The sequence below is a fragment of the Podarcis erhardii genome, assembly GCF_964252035.2.
Source record: "Podarcis erhardii genome assembly, chromosome: 1".
Taxonomy (NCBI): Eukaryota; Metazoa; Chordata; class Lepidosauria; order Squamata; family Lacertidae; genus Podarcis; species Podarcis erhardii.
In genome coordinates, this window is record NC_138497.1 from 34,106,708 (window position 1) to 34,130,675 (window position 23,968).

At 39.8% G+C, this 23,968-nt stretch overlaps 1 protein-coding gene across 2 annotated transcripts; it reads left to right on the plus strand.

The window, feature by feature from the left end:
• The first annotated feature begins 340 nt into the window (after positions 1-340).
• Positions 341-16,302, plus strand: MBIP (MAP3K12 binding inhibitory protein 1). Of its 2 annotated transcripts, XM_081878624.1 has the most exons (9): positions 342-553; positions 4,667-4,777; positions 6,623-6,844; positions 6,956-7,052; positions 9,653-9,718; positions 11,414-11,566; positions 12,672-12,769; positions 14,018-14,056; positions 15,818-16,302. In XM_081878624.1, the coding sequence occupies exons 1-9, from the start codon at positions 422-424 to the stop codon at positions 15,920-15,922; spliced, it is 1,023 nt and encodes a 340-aa protein (XP_081734750.1). In that variant the 5' UTR covers positions 342-421; the 3' UTR covers positions 15,923-16,302. The 2 variants fall into 2 exon arrangements, with proteins under 2 accessions (XP_081734751.1, XP_081734750.1); XM_081878625.1 differs by lacking the exon at positions 4,667-4,777 and having other exon boundaries at positions 341-553.
• Positions 16,303-23,968: the final 7,666 nt, after the last annotated feature.

Here is a 23,968-nt window from a genome sequence, read left to right on the forward strand (position 1 = left end):
GTTCGAAACCCACGCTGGGTGAAAGATTCCTGCATTGCATGAGGTTGGACTAGATAACCCAACTCTACAATTCAAACATCTCCTTTCCCAGATGCTTCTCAACGCATCCACGTCGGGCAACGATCAAAGCGGCTGCTCCGCCCCTCAAACAGCAGCTTGGTGGGGAGCAAAGGCGCTCCCCTTGAGAAGGACCGCGTTTACACGGAGAACGGCAGGAGACAGCGCGTCTCAGCAGCCCCGCAGCCGCGTCCTTCCCTCTACCCATCGGTCACGTGAGTGGGCGGGGCCCCGAAGCCGCTCCGGAGGCGAGCCTTCCTCCGTCATCCCCGTGCGACGAGGCGCGAGGGGCGGAGGGAGGGGGAGGCATGGCCCCCGCCGCCGCCGCCGCCGCGCCCGGGGCTGTTTGTTGTGGGCGGCTGTTATGGCCTCCGTCGCGGGAGAGGCCGGCTCCATCCCGCCCGAGGTCTCCGCCCCGCTAGGGGACTCCTCCGAGGAGGCAGCCGGAGAGGTCTTGAGAGGCGCCCTGCGCTCGCTGCCGGCGCTGGTGGGGCAGGTTAGTTTGGCTTGGGAGGGAGCCAGCGCAGCAGCCGCGCTTGGCGGCGGAGGCAGGAGGGATGAGGGGCAGTTGCCGCCGTGGAAACATCCTCGAAAGGGGGGGGGCTTGTCTAAAAGGGGGGAAATAAAAGGTCGGCCCCGACACCCAGCTCCGATCTCGCTGCGCAGGCTTCCCGAAAGACGTGTATCTGCACGAGACAATCGTGTTAAAATAGTTTTTAAGGAGTCTCTCCAAGGAAAAGAGGCTTATGATTAAGCCTAGCATAGTGCTTCAGGGCTCCCTTCCCACGTTTTCTCCGTCACGCTTCGCGTATCTGAGCCTCGAACCGAGCTTACCAAACCTAAGCTTGCTACTACTTGGAAGCAACTGCTATTGATTTCCGCAGGAACCTCTTGCCACCCTCGGTGATTGTTGTTGCTGACATGCATGCCCCACAGAAATCAATAGGATTCCAAGGGACGTTTTAATCCTCACGTTTTTCCTAGTGGGGTGTTGCTTTCATATATTTCATTTAGCTTTTCCAGGCTCGTTTTTCGTTGATGCATTTGGTACATTGCGCTTCCCAACCCCAACCCCCCACCACTCACGAGTGTGTAATGTAAATCTGCAAATTTGGGAACCTATTTTGTATATGGCTCTTCCTCTTCTTCCACTCTTTTTTTTTTATAATAACATTCATTATTTTGACTTGTGTGACACTGGCACATGGGTGGCCGACACACATTTGTTCTGCAGTGAACAAATGTAAGTAGCTGAAGAACTGAGTTCAAATTGTGGTTTACATATTGTAAGGAAGGGGAGCAAAAATCCCATGTGAAACTCAGCATTCTGTAATTGCTTTTTTGCCACCTTTTAAAATGCCTACATACACACATTTTACAGCCTGCCTTTCTAAAGGATAGAAATCTCTTTAAGGCTTGTGTTACAATGACTCTTAAAAAACCTCTGCTATTAACCTAGGTAAAATGTAACAAATACAGCCCTGTCCTCAAAATCTTCTCTTGCATCCTTGAGCATTTACATGCATTTCAATTAAACAGAAGCACATATTGATTGAGGAGTAGATAAATGGTTTATTTCTATCTGCATTGATGGTAAGATGGCTGCTGGAGTGTAGTATCACTTCTAGTGTCCAAACTTTTTTTAAAAAAAGTGAGTTGAAAGTGGGAGAGGATGAAGAGAGGAGCCATAGGAATTCTTTACAGTGAGGAAAGGATCTATTACAGAGACAGATAATTAAAAGATTCAATAGCTATAGTTTCAAGAAGTGGTTTGATCAAAGAACTTTAAGGAGGAAATAGAAATTGATCAGAGTCAATAAACAGTGTCATGTTATGTCTTTGTTAAACTACATGAAGTGGGTGGAAATTAGTTAGATGGAAACTAGTTGTCTGGCTTTTTGAAAGTGGCATTTTCTCCAATGGATAAAAAGGGTTAGATTTAGATCTGGGAAATATGGGCTCAAGTCTTCATTGCTGTTTTGGATTTATTTTGTAGCCTTGGCCATATATCATCATCAGTTCCCCTTATCCTAAGATGGTATTACAAAAATATTGTTTCATTTGCAATGAAGATTGTAAACAATTTTCAACATCGGTAGTTTAATCCTAAACATATCTGCTCAGAAGTAAGTCCCATTGAAATGGGTGGGTTTTTAACTCAGCTTACAGCAATCTTAAGTGTAGAGAAAGGCAATGTGGTGGATCCATTGTTGCATCCCAAGCCCTGCTGCTTTGGCAGACAACTGGGGGACTGGTTTCTGTCATTTTTATTTATGCACAGTGAAGTCTGGGTTGGCACTGCTGAAGGTCCTGAGAATTAGTCCCTCAGGGAATATACAGAGCTTTGGATCCATCCCATCAAAAACTGCCCAGTAATACTGTGTTAGGGCTTTCTCCTTTCTACTGCTGGTAGAAGCCAGCAGAGGGACTTGTATGTGCCATCCTAACACATTGCCCATCCAGTCATCATAGGAACACTGGAAGGTACCCGGTACTAAGTCAGATCATTGGTCTATCTAGCTCAATATTGTCTACATTGACTGACAGCAGCTCCCCAGGGTTTTGGACCTATCTGGAGCTACCAGGAATTGAACCAGGGTCCTTCTGGGTACAAAGCAGATGCTCTGCCACTGAATTATGGCTCTTCTCCATGCTGTTCAACATGGGGCAGAGGAGGGATAGGAGTCCACTTAAAGTGTCTATAGAATTGCAACCTAAAAGTGCTAAATAAAGTAATGTCTGCGGAAGGAAACCAGTGTAAATCATTTGGTAAAAATCTTCCTCCCACTTTTTGTAGCCTCAGTTGAAATTAAAATTTTCAGTGAAATGTTTTCACATAGGATACACACACACACACACACACACACAGTATACTGAAGTGTATCATTATTTTAAAATAGAAAATAGCCACCATTAGTACTGAGCTTATCCCCATATTTTGAGAACATCTTCTGAACTCCCAAGGGCATCCATGGGAGAAGCAGAACATGAGAGAAAAGTTGCACAAGGCATGAGTGCAGGGAAAGTGAAAATGGGAGCAGCAACTACTTCCACATCTTTTATTTTAAAAGCTAGTAATATTCAAATATATATAGGCCGAGGGCCTTCTGGCGGTTCCCTCACTGAGAGAAGTGAGGTTACAGGGAACCAGATAGAGGGCCTTCTCGGTAGTGGCGCCCGCCCTGTGGAACGCCCTTCCAGCAGACCTCTGAAGGCAGCCCTGTTTAGGGAAGTTTTTAATGTTTGAAGTTTTATTTTGTTTTTAGTATTCTGTTGGGAGCCGCCCAGAGTGGCTGGGAAACTCAGCCAGATGGGCAGGGTATGAATAATAAAATAATTATGATTATTATTATTATTATTCTACAGCACAAAAATTATGACTAAAAATATGAGACTGAAACCATCAACATATGCAAGATTATATCCAAGAATTTTGCACATCATTCCTGCTACCTAATGAGTGCACAATTACGCCATAGCAGAAAATTTCAATATATACCGTATTTTTCGCTCTATAAGACACACCTAATTTTTGGAGGAGGAAAACAAGAAAAAAAATATTCTGAATCTTAGAAGCCAGAACAACAAGAGGGATCGCTACGCAGTGAAAGCAGCAATCCCTCTTGCTGTTCTGGCTTCTGGGATAGCTGCACAGCCTGCATTCGCTCCATAAGACGCACACAAATTTCCCCTTACTTTTTAGGAGGGAAAAAGTGAATCTTATAGAGCAAAAAATATGGTATATGTTTCAGTCCTCTGAAAAACATATATCTTTTATATGTAGAAAAAAGTGGCATATTTTCCCCTGGGCTTGGAAATAATCTGTTAAATGGCTCCTGGTTTCCTAGGCTGCTTATGCCTTCCCCACTGTTGCTCATAATATTGGAGTACCCTTCACCCCAAAGTGCTCAGAGTGTACTAAATATTTCAGTTGAGGGAAAACACTAGTGGAAACCACCAATAATGTGTCCCAAATTGTTAAACTCCTGGCCCAATTCCACCTCTGTATTTACATACAGCATAAATAGGGCATGTCTGAAGTAAGAATATTGAAAAATCCTCAAAAGCAATGATGTTCAGGAACAGGGGGTTAAGTTTCTAGACTCAAAATGGCAGTAATTTTTAGCAGAAAAAATAAAACTACAGTAACTAATTGAAATCTATGCAGTTAACTGTCACATGTGCTCCATTAGAATGTCACCTCAGAACATGATTGTTTTAAAACTTGAGTTGATTAACCTGCAGATTCCTCTGTCATTAGAAGTGAGAATGACAACTAGCTTAGATAGTAATAGATTTATTCTCTATAAATTTTCCTGAGGACTAGGAACATAGTTCAGAAGCGGTATCCCACAGCGTAACAGTTGCCAGGAAGCAACAGCAGGAGATGACTTGTATTGAAGGCCTGCTGGTTTGCTTTCCATAAGCATCTGCTTGGTCAGTGTGGAAAGCAGGCTGCCAGACTTGGGAGTAGACCATGGGCCTGATTCAGTCTGTTCTTGATGCTTTCGACTGATGTGAAATTCCCGTTTAACTCTTAGGCTGTTTGTAGTTGGAAGGGCTGTTGTGTTGAAGCCCTCTTGTGACATGATTTGTTTCACTTTTGAAGCTTAATATTGGAGAAGATGTGGTGAAAATTAACATCGACTGGAGCAAGCTTCAAAGTACATCACCCGCGTTGCTCTTTACTGCTCTGCAGCAGCATATATCAGGTTTACAGGTAATTTTTTTTCCCCTTGGAACTTTAAAAACTCAGCTCTCTCAGAGTAATCCTTAAATGCAGAACCTCAGCTCAGCAGTTAGGGCTGCTGTGTAAGGAAATGGTGCATCTTACTGTATTGTACACCTGAGGTTCCACGGTGCTTTCTAAAAGATTTAAACCTGTTACCTTAAAACAATTATCAGAAGGATTGTGGGAATAGCATTGCAAGCTACTGTGGATAAGTAGATTGCGCAAATGCAGTCCTGTTGATTTCTACACTTCCATTGTAAATGCAGTACATTTCCATCTGTGGTGGGTTATAATTAAGCAATAACACGGCAGGTGTGTGTCATGCTATGATAATGATTCCATGCGTTGGGTGAGTTCTGCGGTTCGTAGAGTGCTTTCAGTGGATCAAGAAGTGGCATTATCCCAGCATGATGCATCCTGGTGTGTGTGTCTGCAATTAACCATATTTCCAGCACAGATATTTTTTTTCAAAGTAACTTCTTAGATATTTAATCTTTCATCTTGTCAAGTAACCAGTTGCTCTGTGTTATCCTATTCATTTGACATTTTAAAACCATTATTAATATGAAGTTGCACTATTTGCCTTGCTCCTTGTTTTTGGATGTCATTTTTGATTGCATGCTAGCACAGTTCATGTGGTGTCTGTGTGATGCCACAATGAGAATATATTCAACTGAGGTGTGGCCTGTCACAACATCTCCTTTGCAACTTCTCTTGGGAATAAAACAGAATGATATTGGTTCATTTCCTATCTGTCTTTGTGGGGGGCTTGTATAGCAGAAATTTCCTGATGATTGTGCCATCATTCTAAATAATGTATATATCAAAAGCTTTTAAAAAAGAAAAGAACTCGCAGGGCAGTGAGCACAACAAGTGCTCTCATGCAATTGTTTCTTAGTATGAGAACTAATAACCTTGTAAGTGGATGTTATTATTTTGTTAGTGCCAACCAAAGTATTTCTATTAATAGCATTGGTGTAAAATCCTAATTTTGTATCTCCAAATAAGGAATAAACATTAAACTCAATTAAATGGAAGTGGGGGGATTGCTGATGTTGTAAATTACTTCATAGTTTTTGATTGTTCGCATGATTTGCAAGTGCTGTTTTTTGCTGAGTTGCTGTCTAGCCCTTTTATTGCAGGTTCTTTAAAAGTGTAACTGAAGAATGGATGAACTAACTTGTATTTGGGTTTATTTTGTTGTATGACTTTGCACAGAAAATGCAAAGGATATAAATAGGGCTTTTTTAATGATGAGAAAAATAAGGTGCATTTATTTTGCTTCTCTGGTTATTGGCTGTGTTGGGAGATGTATGAGCCTGTAGTACAATGTTTGTATTCTCCCATGCATTTTGGGTGGCTGCGTTTCAAGTGGAGATGCTGCCAGTGATGTAGTGTTAAAGCAAGAGCTTTAGCAGAATGAGAGTCTTGGCTCTCATGTTAAGGAGGAAAAATACTTAAGCCTTAATGTTCTGGGTAAGCATTTGAATGGCATGTAAATTAAGTGGCATTGGTGCCGAAGTGGTGCTGCTTTGATTTGGTACAAAACAGATGAGTAACAGGCAGATTTTCTCAGATAGTCTGGACCCTCCAGAAGTTGATTTTTTTTTTCAAATACGCAGATTAGTAAAAGGCACCGATCGAAAGGGCAGTGACACTTAGAGATGTTGTATTTTAATTCTAGTTTGATTGAATTATGTACACAAAGGTGATGGCATATGGCCTCTACAATTATTTTAAGAAGCTTGTTTTAGAGATTCCAGTTAAGAAAAAGTGTTCTGTCAGTTTGAATCCCATCTCTCTCTCCCCCCCCTCTCCTTTCTTTTGCTTTAGCCATTTATAGAAAAACTCCAGTCTTTGATTAAAGAAGAAAGCACTGTACCCGCTGATGATTCCAGTAAGACAGAAGGTGGAAAGTGTGAGACTAATTCAAATGTAATAGAAAAAGACTTGCAGATGGAAGTGACACATGCAGCTTTTGGTTCTGCAAGCCTGAAAGAGGCTCATGTTGATTTTGACCCAGAAGTAGTCCAAATAAAAGCTGGGAAAGCTGAAGTGAGTGAGTCTTGGGCCACTTTTTTTTTTCTTTTCTAAACTAGACCATTTCCCCCCTATTTTGAATGGAAATAATGAAATCTAAATACAAGTTGTCCCTGTCACCTGCAGATTGAAAGACGAATATCAGCCTTCATTGAAAGGAAGCAAGCTGAGATCAATGAAAACAATGTCAGAGAATTTTGCAACGTTATCGATTGTAATCAAGGTAGCTGTCCACTTGCGGTTTAATTTTCTTACCCTTTTAAGTGTGATCTCTTGCCCTATTATTTGAACAGCTCCTAAAAAAATTATTGAAAAAAGGGCAATGTTACATAGTTAACCATGTAAAAGGCATTGGTTAGACAAAACGTAAAGGGAGTCTTAGTTTACAACACCCTGATTTGTACTCATTTATAATTCGGTCCCAGTGACTTCAATAAACTTATTTCCAGTGTAATCTAATTCTTATTCTAGGGTATTCTCAATAACTGTAGTGGCATACAAAAGTGTACATGATTTCTAGACTGCACCCTTAACTAAGAATATGGCTTTTCTAAAAATATTTTGGGGAAAGCTATATGGGGTATGAATGGAGTCCCCTTCCTTACTATAAATCAATCTGAGCAAGTCTGTGTTTACTGGTTTTTTTTAACCTGTTCTCTTCTTACTAATTGCATTTTAGTGCGAGTAACTGTGCACAGAAATGTATCACAGAAGTGTGATAATAATGTGCACTAATAATGATTCTTAAAACGTGAGGAGAAAAGTATGCTCTTAATGAAATATAACTTCTGGATTTCATCATTTAGATGTACTGAAGAAGATAAGCATGGTTGTTAAGCTCCTTTAGCTTGTCATTGATATTTCCATTTTATACATGGCCATCACTTGTCCAACAAACCACATCCCTCAGAAACTACATTTCTCTCTTTCTGTACCAGTGACCAAGATCATACCACTGCCCAAGTCATCTTTCATCATCAGTATCATCAGTGGTATTGCTTTCTGGGTATTAAAAGGCACAACTCTGAAGGTGAACATTTTTCCACCTGTGCTTTTAAATTATTATTAAAATAGATGAGAAAAATGGAATACAGCAATCACACAGATTATGACATGAATAAAATCAAAATCAAACAAGAATACATATGTGTGATATGCCTGCAACACAAGTTCCATAGTTTTATAAACAGAGCAAGATTCCTCAGTATCTTAAGAAAGGCAAATAACCATTTCAGTATTTTGATCATATTGTCTTTTCCAAAAGGTGACACATTCAATTGGTAAAGATGTTCTTTTCACTTCTTAAACCTTATGAAATGTGTAAGCTTCACCAACAATAAGTGCTTGCCTTCCAGTGCAACCATATCCATGTATACTCAAAAGTCTCCTTTAAGTTCAGTGGGCTTGCTTCCAGAGATGTGTTTATACGATTGTAGCCTTAATCATCCTTCAGTAGGTTTTTTTCTGTTCTCTACTTGGAAACAATTTCAGTTTTTCCAGTAATTAACACGTTAGTTACCACTTTTCTCTATTCGTATATTACATAATTTTTATATAACCTGGTGCATTATAACTTGGCCCTCTTATTTCCTTAATCATAGCAAAAAGTCTGACCCCAAATAAAACATTTTGGCAAAAACAAAAAACAGACCACCAATTATCAAAGTCATCAGCAGAACTGACAGCATCTCCACTGCCTATCGTCTTGTATTAAATGCATCTGTCTCAATTTACCTCGTGCTGTATACCACCTGCACATGATTTTAAAGTGATTTCCCCTTAAATTAGTTGATATAGAATACTTGATTTCTTGTGTAAATACATACTCACATGAATATTCTATAATATCACTCCTTAAATATTTTCCCAGTCTAGTCTAAATTTATGTTCAGTGGGAACTTATGTTTTGAGGAACTGATAATGTTCAGAAAATAAACCTTTGGTTTTTACCAGATTTTTTATATCTATATCCATAGTGTGTGTGTGTGTGTGTGTGTGTGTGTATAATTTCAAAACTTGTTTAATTTTAACCAAGTGTTTACTAATCCATTCTATTACAAAAGCATTTAACAGAAAACATGATATAATTCCTCACACACATGACTTTAGAAAGTATCCATCTTTAAAATAAGAATAAAAATAAATTATTTAAATGAGTGCCTTGCCCAAACAATTAAAGTAGCCATAAATTCACTCCATTTAAGAGTATCATTATAAAAACAAGTCTAATTGGAAAGCAAATCATCTTATCCTTATCCTAAATATTTGACACAGGAGTATTGCCAATATTTCTTTCTCTCTCTCTAAGGTGCACACTTGGAACATATAAGATTGTACATTTCCTGTACGGGATTCTGACATATGTTCTGGATCTTTTAATATTGAAAGCTGGGCGCTTCTGGAAATTGGCATTTGTTAGGTGTTAATGGGGTTTTTACTTTTTAAAATATTAATAGAGCAGTATAGTTAATAACTGCTAAACATGAAGACCCTAAAATGTGGATATTATTATTGTCCTTAGAAAAAGTAATCTCAGTAATCTGTATATCTGTAATCTGGCCTACAGTAAGTAAAACCAAGTTTGAACATCAGCACTGAGTGTTCTGTGCTTTTAGGTTGAAATCCAATTTTAGTCATTTTTGGGGTAGATAGACTGAAATCAGTAACTTAAGTCTATTTATTTCAGTGGGTCTACTCAGAATATGACATAATTGGATATTGCATCTTATTTAGGTATGCCAGCTGGCTCTGTTAAGCCTCTGGAGCGAAGTGTGGGCTTTTTAAATGACTGCACTAATGGTCACTTATTAAAAACACTCTTAGAAAACAGTTGTGCAAGGACTGATGCAGTGTTCACACCTTACCCAGGATTCAAAAGTCATGTTAAGGGTAAGTACTATTTATCATTATCTGTCAGTATATTTAATGAGGGATTTTGTCCTCTAAAGTAACCCTTTAAAAAAAGAAGAACCAATACAATTAATATAGGCAAGAGGGAACTTGGTCAGTTTCTCTACGCTCTTCACTTGATAACGGAAGATCTCTCTCTTTCTAAGATGAGACATTAATTGAGGCAATATACCTAGTCCAATGTACGTTTATTCAGAAAAAAAAAAGTTCCCAACTGAGTTGTGGGATTACAGCATCTGTTCATTGTCTAAGCCAATGAGAGACACTTTGTTCAGCTGCATTAGAAATGTTTGTCATTTTATATTAAATTTAGCTTTTCAGAAACAAGTGCTAGAAACTTGGGTTGGGGAGATGATTTTATTATTACTGTTATTTAAAAAAATTATCCAGCTGTGATTTTAAGCACACCTATTAGGAAACAAATCCCATTGAACTCAGCAGGGCTTGTTTTGAAGTAAGTATGCTTGTGATCAGACTGTCAGCATTCTACAAAAGACTGTGGCTACTGTGGTAGAAAATGGCTTTTGGATGAAAGTTGCCTTGCATTATTATATCACTGATTCTCTAATTGCCTTTGTAGAATGGTCAAAAGCTTTATTCTTTAGGAAAGCTTTTGGACCATAAATGGTTGTTTCGCTTTTGAAGTGGTTTTAATTGCTGTGATTAAATTATTTTTTCATAGTTTTGTTCTCCCTCCTTCACCCCCTCCTGTTTTAGTGAGTTATTGCTGCTTTATTGCCATTTATTGTCATTTTTTTAAAAAAATGCTAGGTTATTTAACTTGGTGGTGCTAAACACATTGGGCTTGTTGAGGAAAAAGTGGGATATAAATGTTGTAAATAAAGAAACAAATCAATGGCTAGCTTTTAAAAAAAAAAGATGGCAGTGTGAAAAGTTCAAGGAGTAATTCTCTAGAATAGTTGTCTGGAGCAAAGGTGGGGAACTGGTTTAACTCCAATCTCCCATCACCCTCTGCCCCAGCAAGCATGGTCAATGGTCAGGAATGACCATTGCTGTTAATCCAGCAATGTCCGGAGAATCAAATGATATTGCTCCCTCTTTCTCTCTTTTGTGGAGCGTTTATTGTGGGAGTCTGGAACTCCTGCTAATTGTATTCTTGGGGGGGGGGGGCAAGGTGAAGAGCAGGTGAGTCATTTCTATTAAGCTGAGCACCACATAATCTTTAGTACTTAATAGTTGCTAATTTACCATATTGAAAGTAAGCTCTGCCATGCAGTTTCTAACTGGAGGTGTTTTAAGTTAGTGTAGAATCACAGTGCAGTAGTGCACATGACAAGAACAATTCAAAGCACATGGGATAGTCGTATTTATTTTTCCCAGCATGAGGTGTACAAACAGCAGGGGTATTTGAGTCAGTAAGGAAGAGTAATTGAAGAATTCAGAAGTTAGATGTCTTGTGCAGTTTAGCCACCACCAGAGTAGAATGTGGAACATTACAGTTTAAGTTAGGGACAAATGCAAATTGAGATTGGCTAGAATTATATTCTCTTAACTAAGGAAGCAGCCCTGGGAGTAGTCCTATTAAACACAGTGGGGCTTACTTTTCTAGCGAAATTAATGAAATTGCACTGTCAAAGGTATTCTCCTTGCAGATAATCCTTGCTCGTTCCTTCCATGTGTGTAATATATTCATCTTGTACTTCTTGAACCTAGTTTCTCGAGTTGTAAACACCTACGGACCCCAGACTAGAAGTGACAGTGCTCATGGGTCCACTCATAAGGCGAACTCCCTTTCTCGGGATTGTGGGAATCAGGCTGTAGAAGAGAGACTGCAGAACATTGAAGCACATTTAAGGTTGCAAACAGGTTTGTAGAAAGCTTGTTATCTGTGTATGCAAATCATTTGTATTCGTGCCCTCAGTTGTGAGTCATTCAGTGCAGCAGAAACCATCAGAAGTATAAATTCAAAGTGTAACTATAGAGAAGGCTACACTTTTATCCATGGTGTCCTATTTCTTACTTTTGGACTTCAAAATTTGGGAGTGTCCCGGCTGAAGAATGTTGGGACAAGGCTTAGAATTGTTCATGTAAAAGCACTATGCATTGCACTTCCTTCTCTCTTTTTGTCCCCTCCCTCAAAAAAAACACCTGTAGGAATTACTTGTGCAGGTGTTCAGTCTAGTTGGATACACTACTCAGTGGCTGGTGGTCTTTGACATGTTTACCACTGTCAGGCAGCTTGCTGGGCAGCCTAGCATGTTCATTACTAGCCTCTTCCATATAAGGAATGGAAAGAAAAACTCACTAAGTTCTTGTAAAGATCCAAGAGAGGAATTATACTCTGGGAGATATATATAGTCTGCAAATCTAAATGTGTGCGTTTTATTTTTCATGCCAGTCATGTTTCACTTCCAGTACAGTACATCCACAAAATTTTGAAGTAGAAGTGTAAGGACTCTGGCATATGGTTCTTCAGATGGAAAAATGTCACAACTCACAACAATAAGTGTAGTCAAGGTCTCTTTGCAGAAATCCTGATCAGTGGTTTCATTAACTCTGCTTTGATGGAGCATAATGGACAGAGTTATCTTTTTAAAGAACAAAAAGTAAAATACAAGATGAGATTTATTTTTTAAAAACAAAGCAAAATATTAAACCTATGTCTTTTTTGCAATTGCATTCAGAGCTCTGGATCACCACATGTATATAAGCAATGCACTTCCCAAACCCAACCTTGGAATCCTGCCTTGCTAGGATTCAGCAGGTCTTGGCACCAGAGTATTGCTCTTTAATGTATGTTTTCCCTCCTATGCACCCTTTGTTATGTTCACATCTTGATTGAGAGATTAATCTTAAAGGCAATACTGAAGCTTTCTTTTTTTTCTTTTTTCTTTTTCTTGAATGCTTCTAGTCACACTAGCTTTTCATATCTATCTATCATCCATCTATCTATCTATCTCCCATAATACAGGTGGACCAGTGCCAAAAGACATCTATCAAAGAATAAAAAAGCTGGAAGATAAGATTCTTGAATTGGAAGGAATGTCTCCCGAATATTTTCAATCTGTGGTAAGTCTAACTCTGTTGCGCTTAATAAGGTGTACAAAGCAAAGTATGTGCAGGTTCTCTATAGTAAAAAAAGGAGGGAAAGGTTACTTCAGTCTAGCCATTTTGTTCCAGGCACAGTTTTCTGCTGTACTTTCCCAGCTCCATAGTCTGTCTTGTTCATTTCTCTGGAAGGGACAATTCTTCATGATTCTCTCTACTGAGGACAGATAGGCTACCAGCAGATACGATTTGTTCTATGTACACACTGGAGAATTCATGAGGTGCTGTTTTGGGAAGATGGACTAGTTTTTTTAAAAACTGTACAGAGTATTTTCCTCTTACAAAGGTGAAAATGTTTTCTCAACAGCTAATTTACTCATTTGGATTTAAACACACACACACACACGTATTCCAGGACTCAGGATACAGAAAATTCGGGATGAAGCCTGACTACAGTCCTCTGTGGTTTGCTTGCTTTTTGCCGGCAGGTTTTCCAGTCTAAAAAAGCACACACACAGCTGCTAGGGTTGGTTAAAAACTCACTGGGCAACTGTTTGGGGAAGTAATGAATCCAGCACCCACTCGTACACAGCTGGTCGTCAGGATTTAATATCTGTCAGTGTTTGTAAAAATAAAATAAAAAGAAAGGGTTCTGACCTCCCTTTGTTGCCTCAGCCTGGTCCTCAGACCCCTGTTGGCATAAAAGAGTCCATGAGAAAAGTATCCTTGCAGAGTACTTTCTGCTTTTATTCTTAAAAGTCTTTCTGCAAAAGCGACTGACCAACTGTACATACATCAACACTACCAGCTTTCACTAACCAACCAACCAACCAACCAAACCAAACCCAACATTTCTCACTCTATATATACAACCCAGTGCAGGCCGCTGACTCATGCTGACCCAGCTTTTTTAAGCATTAAAGAAACAGCGGCCAATTTTTAGCCATGAAGCCTCAGCTGTTGGATGAAAAAGGGGAGCCACATGTTGATAGTCCATCACTGCAGGTGGTTCCCCATCTTTTTGCACACAACGTACTCCTAGCAGTATTGGAATAAGCAAATTTTATATAGGAGAGGATTCAGGTGCTCACATTTCTCTTCAATAGAAAATGGAAGCCCTGTGTGAAGGATGGGCTCTAGGTTGCTGCCTCTTTCATTATGATGAGGAAAAAAATTCTTGTCCTTTCTTGTTTTTGTAATACAAAAAAGAAACATAGTAGAGAATCTGCTTTACTTATATTTGGACTTTTGGGTTGGTCTTTTTTTCAGAATTTGTCTGGCAAGAGAAGGAAAACCCAACAAAACCAAGTGAGTTGTGCTAACCTGTGTGTTTCTTGCAATTAACAATTCAGAGGTTTATAACCTTTGGTATTCCTCTACTCTCAGCTAGCTTAAGCTAGAATAGACACACCAGAAACCCCTCCGCAACACATGCATTTTCTTTGTCTCTGTTAACTTAGCATATATTTTAGCACTGTTAAATATTTCATTGTTTCATAAACTTAAAGATAGGATGGGCTCATATGGCACAGTGGCACAGTGGCCCCCATATGGCACAGTGGCCCCAGCCAAAAAAAACCTTCTCCAGGCACCCCTTGGGGAGTGCTTAAATCTGCTTCTCAGTTCAGTCTGCTGGATCGCATGGGAAACAGTAACATCTCACATCTCTGGGGACCAACATCTTGCATAGTCCAGCCCATCCTCATGGGAATCAGAATCCAGTGTTCCCATAGGAGTATGGAGCTCCAAACATGGCATTCCACAAACATTTGAATCTGTCCTAATCCAGGATTTAATTCTTTTTTTAAAAAATCAAAGCATCAGCCCTTCTAAGTTCTCTAGCAGCACAATCCTGTGTGTGTTCACTCAGTTCCCTTGTACACTGTGAAATTTACAACTAACTCTGAAGGAAATGTGCATAGGGTTACACTGGATATCAATTCTCAATATGAGAAATCATCTTGGTAGTTTATAGATAGCAAATTAAATTCACCGCGACTTTCCTCTCTCTCTCTCAGATTATTCTTATTCTAGCTAAAAAACGTTAGGAGTTTTCATCATAATTACCACCATAGTCACTGGGGAAATTCAGTATGTATGTATAGTAAATCATGATTTATTAAGCCAGTGATAAGCATCCTACACACAGAGACTTCCCTTACATGCCAACTTTGGTGCTTGTTTTATGGTTTCTTTAACTGCAATTTCCTATTACATCAGAAATGGAAAACGGTGGTCTAACTTTGGACTCCAGACATCAATATGAAAGCAGTCTTCATACTGTGATCTGTGGTCCAGCATTAAACCACAGTTTAGGATTTTTTTAGCACCCTCAGAAGCCATACCATATGTGATGTAAAGTGAAACTGGTTTATGTAACCTCAATGAAAGTGGTGAAGTTGGCAAATACAATGAGAAGAGTGGGTTGAACATGAATAAGATGCTGATTTTCTGGATTCTATCATGAAAATTAGCACGGAGTAATCCTGAAAAAGGCACTCAATCTCTTTTCATACACAACCGCCACAACTAGAGTAGTATATGCAAAAAAATGGAAAGAAAAGGAGATACCCACAAAATAAATATGGCAAAATAAATTGATAAAATACACAGAATTAGTAACTATGACCACAAAATGAGTGGAAGTGTTTTGAAGAATATCTCAGAGGATATAATAGTCAGTTGAACCTACAAGTAGGAATGAACATAGGAACAGCAGATCACATTAAATAAAGGAAGATTTGAGACGAAGATGGGTGGAATAATAGAATATGCAGCCAAGAAAAGACTGCCTAGACTGCCATGGGGAGATGGACTGGGAAGGATAAGAGATAATGGGGCTAAGAGGGATAAGATTCATCATTATCTCTTATCTGAGGATAAGAGATAATGATGAATCTTGTGTGGTGTATATATATGTTGTAAAAGTGCATAAACAAAAAGAAAAGTAGCACAGGATCTTTTTTTATAAAAACGGGGGGGGGGGGAGAGAGAGAGAGAGAGACTAGAATGTTTCAAATGTTTATGCAACAAATCCAAGATGTTAACCTCTTTTTTTCTGAATGGCAGAACTATTCTTTGGCTGAACTTGATGAGAAGATCAATGCACTTAAGCAAACACTGCTGAGAAAAACAAATGAAGGGAGGCCCAAGGTTGTTGATCAGCTTCTTTGAGTACAGTGATGTGACTTCATCGTGCTTTCATGTGTACTTAACTCCAGACTGCCCAAGTACTGTTTATCTAGGCACTCTGTGGAAATGAAACATTACATATGAACCAGTCAAATTCTTATTGGAAACCTAGGTCAAGTGAACTTTTTTTCTTCAAAATGAAGAATGCTTTTAAACGTCACATTGTAAATGTCTCTTCCCTTCTGATGGAAAGGAGGGTCTGTAGAAACAATAAAAAGAAAACCATACTTCTTGTATGTGATGCCTGTGGATCAGAATGTCTCTTTAAATATAGTTTTATCCAAAGACTATAGTGCGAAATGTGATTGTTCATATAATTCAGATAGCTTTGTGAAATAAAGAGTTATATGTAGAAAAATAAAGCCAGCTTGCTGTGGTCTGGGTATCATTGGGAATTTCATGGTGCATTTAATGGGATGAGGGATTTCTTGATGTAGGAAGGTTAACTGACATACATCGCTAGGTGATGAGTTATGAGTGATACTGTTCATTCATGAGTTAATACTGAATGCTTATAGAAGTGAAATCCTTACGACTATTTCAAAAGAAGAAGAAAAGCAACTGTGTTACACTGAACTAACTCTTTCCACACAAGTTACCTTCACATAGGCTTTTTGAACTCTGTGTGGTGCCTGTCTTGTCTTGACATCATAGACTCATAAGAGTTACTAGTGACCTAAAAGATCATCTCATCCAACCCTCTTTTAGTATGGGAAAGCCACTACTGCAGCATCCCTGATTGGTTGCCATCCAGCCTCTGCTTTAAGACCTCTAAAGAGAAGAATGGAAACATTTTTCAAAAGTGTCATGATCAATACTACTGCTGTGGTAATGAGCACTAACAGCAAGTGTGTTGTAGAAGGGAAAGTGTTGGTTGTTGTGGACTAGGCAAATCTTGGTTAAAGGCCTTTCTTAGCCACAAAGCTCAGTGTGGTGCTCTTGAATAGGGTTGCCATACATCCAGAATTACCCAGACATATCCAGAATACTGCAGTCGGAAATAGCGTCCGGGTGGAAAAAAATGTCTGGGGAACCCATGTTGGCTGTGCCATTTTTGGCAATTTCCCCTCATAATAGCTCAAAAGCTTCATATTTTTTTTTGCAAATTTGCCAGAAAAGCTGAACAGCTTTTTCTGTCTGGATTTTCACTGTTTGACAAGCCTACTCATGAACAATTCTCTAGTTTCTTAGCCTAATTGAGCTGATGGGTTTATTGGAGGAATACAAATACTTCATCATTACAAACTTTTATTATCTGCCTTGTAAGGTTAAATGTTACATGGCTAATAGAACTTCGAAGAAAATGGGATAGTAATTCATCATGGAATCACTCTTCACTGCAGAATAGAAGTAGACCTACAGCTTAGTTTTCCTAATTTGTCACCTGCAACAACGGTAAACAACGTCCCGCATTTATGCCACATACCTACTTGCAGATGCCTTTTTATTTAGTTATCATTCTGTAACAAAAATATCCTAAGAAACCCAACTGAATTCGACAAATAGGGTGCTTTTTAACCCCAAGCAATGTTAATATTGGGGGGGAGGGCATTTTTTAAAAGCAAAAATCGAGCAGGGGCGGTAGATACCTTCTGATAGAATACATATGGTTTTTAGAATATTTTAGCACCCCAGACACATACGAGTTGGTTTGGGGTAGAAAAATACCACACCTGTATATGTCAGTTTGATACTACCCCATGTCAATCTCACTACATTAGAAGTTGCAGGGCGTAGGAAAATACTCAATAAAACCGGCTGTGTCTAATTGAAAGAGGCTAAAGTTAGGCATAGAGACTAAGTACTCTACAACTTTACCTGGCATTTTCTAAAGGTAACAAAGGAACCAAACATTTACAGACAATACAAAGACATTTGGAAACAACCATAATTTATTTGTATGCCACCTTTCCATAGTTAAAAGTTACAAACTGCAAAGGTAGTCCTAAACAATAAATTGAACACATCAAAAAGTACACAATCATAATTGAACAATTTCCACATAAAGTGTTATAAGAACTTCTTCAAACATTGCATAGCTAAACTGTGAAATTTGTTTCCACAAGATCTAGTGATGGTCATCAGCTTAGGCATCTTCTCAGCGCTTCTCCCAGACTCCAGAACCTGGGGAAGCTAGTCTGGCTCCTTCCTTGCTTTCCTTCCAACAGGATTTTGTAAACTTAGTGCTTCAAATGAGTGGGCTGGTAGTGTTCTGTTTTTATTGTAATTATTATATGTTAAACATATTTTATATGTATACATAGTTTTCATTCTATCAGTGTTTCATTGTTTTTTCATGATTGTTTCTATGTTTTTAGCAATTCTGGTTTTTATCTGTAATAATAGGGAATTGGGGGGGGGGGAATCAATGGAAGGTAAGGCTATCGTATTCATCAATGGCAGAATCTGGGGCAGCAGCATGCTATAGAACACCAACAGGAAAGGGCTAGTACTGCAACGTTCTCTTTCTGTAAAAAGAGACCTTGTTGCCACTATTCAGCAGGCCCTTGCAACCTCTCAGTTTGACTGCTGTAATAATACACAGGGCTGCCCGTGAAATTTCAGTTGATCAAAGATGCTGAAGTCAGAATGAAAGATGGATGTTAACTTCCAAGAGCCAATACTGGTTAGCAGTTTGTTTCCTGGCTAATTTAAAGACCCTGCTTTTTATCCTTAAACTCTTATCTGAATGTGGTGCACTTGTGAATGGTATGGGCGTGTGAATCTGTGTGTTTGTGTGTGTGCTTCATTTTGGGATTGGGCCCTAGCCATTGCTGGTATGTAGACCCATCATGCATCTCACAGGGCAGGTTGGGGTGTTGCAAACTCTGCTTTTAAGCCCACATCAAGAATACCCAAGAGAGTACCTTTCCCCACATGTACCACACCAACCATGGAGATTCTGTCACTCCTCTCTGCTGCAAAGTGCTACCTTTGGAGGCTAGATTGCATTCGGCAATTTTTATTCTTGTCTATAAAAATATTCACATACCACTATATTGTAAAAAGTTGTTTACAATAACACATGAAGCATACGCGGTTGCTATGCAATGTTTATGGAACCATTACAGCTTGAGATTTGCCTCATTCAAGAGCTTAGCCCACTTAGTGCTATTAGGACTAAGGGGGCTTTTAACTTCCAAGTTGGACAGAGATTAGTTTAGTTTGTATTATTTTTCCTATTGTCAAGGTGATGCTGTTGGTTGCAGCCTTTCTCAACCTTGGGTCCCCAGATGTTTTTAGCCTACAACTCCCATCGTCCCTGACCACTGGTCCTGTGAGCTAGGGATCATGGGAGTTGTAGGCCAAAAACATTGGGGGACCCAAGGTTGAGAAAGGCTAGTGCATCTTTTCTTGGATTTTAAAAATACAGTTGGCAGTTTTATGTGGCAGTTTAATGTTGCTTGCTGCTTTGGGAATTAATTTGAGTCGCAAAGCAGATTTATAAGCCCTTAAATAAATACTAAACAGAGAAAAGGCATATAAACAATGATGATCAGAAATTGATAGAAAATAACTGTACTGCAAGCAAGGCCAGGTCTTTGTAATAATTCAGACAGTGTATAAGATGATACTGCAAAATCACTGATAACTTAATGGGAAGCCAATTAACCTGTTTTATAAATTAACTTATTCATGAGTGTATAAATTCAAACAACATATATCACACCTGACAACCATTTCTATAGTAAAGCCACAAAGTGTTTTGCACCTAGAATGGTATAATCTAATCAGACCTGCAGACCTCTTCCACTCCCATTTTCAGACTATTCAACACTACAGACTCTGATACTTTTTCTGATAGTACCTATAAACAGGTCTCTTCCTAGAAGCATCTCTCTGAACTAGAGTGAATTAAAAAGTTATTCACTCTGGACACAAGAGCATCCTCTGTTTGAATCTACACAGGTGAGTCAGTGCTTGTAGGGGGAAAAAGGAGGGGAAGAAGGGAGAGAAAAGGATAATTACTTATTCCCTCTTCAAGTGGGAATAACGCTTTGATGCCTGAAAAAGGAAGGGGTAGTTCTGATCTCTGAAAGAGAATAGCAAGAACGCTGTAGAATTTCACATCTTGAACTACAAGACTACAGAACATTTCACAGAGAAGTCAGGTGTTTCTGATGTACGGTAGTTACCTGGTACGGACAGTTTAAAAGACCATTCATTCCCTGTTCCTGTTCGGTCATGATGCCACCATTTACAATAGCTCTGGTTCATGTTAACATAACTGTAATATTGCATAACCACCTAAAATTAACAGATACTTTATAAAAGCCATTCCATGAGACCCACCCTTTTCCTGCCTGAAAAAGAAGACTCGATGCTATACTCAGATACAGGCAATGTAACACATTAGTTGGTCTTCTATTATTGTCTAATTCTGGAATGTCTGCTTTTGCTGCAAGTTCTTCTGCGAAAGGAGCGATTCATCTCTAGGAGGCTAATTTCTTATAGCCAAGTGCAGGATTTTAATAAACAAACCAAAAAGTGAAGTGCCTTTTTGAACAGCCCTCACATCAGCAGGAAATATGAGTGGTTCGGGAAGCTTGAACTGTTCACTATTCTCTCCAACATTGTTTAGAACAGTAATAGATTTTTTTTTGTTTTACCCTTAATAAATCATAAGTGATCTCTTTGTTTGGTTTTAATTATGGAATTGCGCTACCACTGAGGAGTTTTCACCCTTAAACACTAAGCAAATAATCTGGCATAAAAACTAAAGAGGAAAGCAGGTTGCAATAATTTTGAAAGAGTTTTTTAAGAAGCACTTGCAAATTATCAGCTTGCACCTGATGGTCAGGCAGACTGACAGCTGTGCAGGAAGACCACATCCTAGAACATAAAAAGTGTTGGACATCACTAAGCCAGAACTCTGGCAAAGGGGCTAAAATACCATCATTTGCTGCCATGGTCAGCGGCGTAGCGTGGGTTGTCAGCACCCGGGGCAAGGCAAGTAATTTGCGCCCCCTAACCCAGGGCAAGGCAAGTAATTTGCGCCCCCTAACCCGGGGCAAGGCAAGTAATTTGCGCCCCTAACCCCTAACCTGCCGCCGCTGCCAGCTTCTTCTTGCTGCTGCCTGGGCTGGGGTATTTACGGTAAGGTAGCCACGGCGGCGGCAGCAGGTCCGTGTCAGGTGATCTGAGACGAGTTGCTGCTGGCGCTGCCGCCCAAACGACGCCGCTTGCCCGGAGGAGGAGGAGGGCAGAGAGGCGAGGAAAATGCAACATGGCCCAGCAGCAGCGGCGGCGGGGCTGTGAGGAGGGGCTGCCTGGCGCGCCCTCCTCGGCCCTGACGTGCGGGGACCGCGGCGAGCGCTGAGAGCCGCTGCCTGCCGGACGCCTTCAGCCCGGACACGCGCACAGCTCGTCGGTTCCGCGAGACATGGGGCTCTGCTACAGCCTGCGCCGAGGCTCTTCGGCGATTCCGGAGGCGGCGAGCGCACCCCCCCCCAGATGTTGCGCCCGGTGCGGCCGGCCCCCCCTGCACTCCCCACGCTACGCCACTGGCCATGGTAGCTTCCTGGGGGAGATTGATCTTTGCTGCGCTATTGTTGGCCAGAAGATGGTGATGTTACCAGCTCCAAAGGAATCAGATAATAAAAAGGAACCAATAGGGTTGTACTATTTAACCAGCTGACTCTGGCTTCGTTCCCCAACCTGCTCAACTTCTGGCTGGGTTGCTAGATGGTAACTTCAGACGTGGAATTTTCATGAACAATATTCCATACCAGCTCAAGAATTCACACAGGCTTTGTGCCAGGAATAAATTCCCTGTCTTTTATGAAGACTCTTCTTCAGCGGTTATGATAAGAAGACATGTAGTGGTCACCATTAAAATTAATGTGTAGCCAGAATCGGCCTACCCATCAGGCAGGGTGAAGTGTGTGTGGCATTATAGCTCATCAGGAGCCAGTGTGGTGTAGTGGTTAAGAGCAGTAGTCAGATATTCCAGAAATACTACAAGGACTTATATAAAAGAGGAAAGGAAACGGACTATGAAATAGATAGCTTTTTCCAAGAACAACATCTACAACAAATTGCAAAGGAAGAAAAAGAGCTATTAGACCAAATGATTACACAAGAAGAGATTAAAGAGGCCATAAAAAAGATGAAAATCGGGAAAGCACCGGGGCCGGACGGCCTACCGGCTAAATATTACAAAACATTAAGCGAACAAATATCCCCAATCCTGTGTGAAGTGATGAATAATACTCTAAAAGAGGGGAAAATCCCCAACTCCTGGAAGGAAGCATATATTACATTAATTTCTAAAAAAGATGTAGATGCTCTAGAGGTGAAAAACTACAGACCGATTTCGTTATTAAACAACGATTATAAGCTGTTTGCAGATGTGATGGCAGAAAGATTAAAAAAGGTCTTGAATAACAGAATTCACAAAGATCAAACGGGCTTCCTCCCAGGGAGACAACTGAGGGATAACGTAAGAAATGTAATAGACATAATTGAATACCTAGATACTAGAATAGACGTGCAGGCCGCCCTGGTATTCATAGATGCCGAAAAGGCATTTGATAATATTTCATGGGACTTCCTGAAGAAAAGTCTGACAGTGTTGGGGATGGGTGAAAGATTTAGAAAAGGCATAGAAGCTATCTATCATGAACAAAAGGCAAAACTTGTAATAAACAATACAACTTCAGAATTCTTTAATATACATAAAGGTACTAGACAAGGCTGCCCTCTATCTCCCCTACTATTTATAACAGTACTGGAAATATTCATTAAAAGATTGAGGGAAACAACAGAAGTTAAAGGAATCAAGATAGGATTGAATGAATATAAAATCAAAGCCTTTGCCGATGATATTGTACTAACCCTTCAAGACCCAAAGCATAGCGTAAAAGAAGCTCTACAAAAATTTGAAGAATTTGGCACTGTGTCAGGACTCAAGGTTAATAAGAACAAAACTAAGATGTTGGTTAAAAATTTAACTAAGGAAGAAACGGTAGATCTAGAGCAAAGGGTGGGAATAATGATGGCAAAAAAGGTAAAATACCTTGGGGTATGGATTACGGCTAAGAATATTAACCTGTTTAAAGATAATTATGAGACCACCTGGAAAAACATTAAGAAAGATTTGGAAATTTGGGACAGAATGAGACTATCCTTCTTAGGAAGGATAGCAGTTGTAAAAATGAACATTCTACCCAGAATGCTGTTTTTATTTCAAACTATCCCGGTACTCAAAGGTCCAAAGCAATGCCAAGAATGGCAGAGAACCTTGGCGAGATACATCTGGCAGGGAAAAAGACCGCGAATTAAAATGAAAATATTAGTAGATAAAAAGGAAAGAGGGGGCTTTTCCCTGCCGGACCTGAGTCTATATTATGAAGCGGCATGTTTATTGTGGTTAAAAGATTGGATAAGATTGGAAAACAGAGAATTACTAGATCTGGAGGGCTTCGACAACAGGTTTGGGTGGCACTCGTACCTGTGGTACGGAAAGGTGAAGGCACACAGGGGCTTCCTAAACCATATTTTTAGGGGTCCAATACTCCAGGTATGGGAGAGGAATAAAAATCTTTTGGAAAGGAAGACTCCTTGGTGGATTTCACCAATAGAGGTGTTGACTGTTAAGAAAACTAATATGGAAGAGAAGAATGCCACTTATGAAGAACTTATAACCAAATCAGAACAAGGTTTGAAACTTAGACCATACGAGCAGATAAAATCTTTTTTCACAAGTTGGCTACAATACCACCAGGTGAATGGTTTGTTAATTGAAGACAAAAAGAATTCAGGATTTGAAGATAAAAAATCTAGGTTTAGTGTGGAGGTAATAGAGGGAAAGAGTAAAACACTGTCTAGGATTTACGACATATTACTGGAGTGGTACACAAAAGACGAGGAGGTGAAGGAGGCAATGACAAAGTGGGCGATAGACGTGGGTTATAACATTGATTTTGAAAGGTGGTTAGAATTATGGAATAATAACACAAAGTTTATGGCGTGTATGGCACTGAGGGAAAATATGTGGAAGATGATATATAGGTGGCATCTTACACC

Excerpts from the sequence above, each read along its gene's own strand:
- MBIP (XM_081878624.1), top strand. The coding sequence starts at position 422 with ATGGCCTCCGTCGCGGGAGAGGCCGGCTCCATCCCGCCCGAGGTCTCC. Across the intron at positions 554-4,666 it reads TGCCGGCGCTGGTGGGGCAG|CTTAATATTGGAGAAGATGT; the intron begins GTTAGTTTGGCT and ends TCACTTTTGAAG. Across the intron at positions 7,053-9,652 it reads CGTTATCGATTGTAATCAAG|AAAACAGTTGTGCAAGGACT; the intron begins GTAGCTGTCCAC and ends AAACACTCTTAG.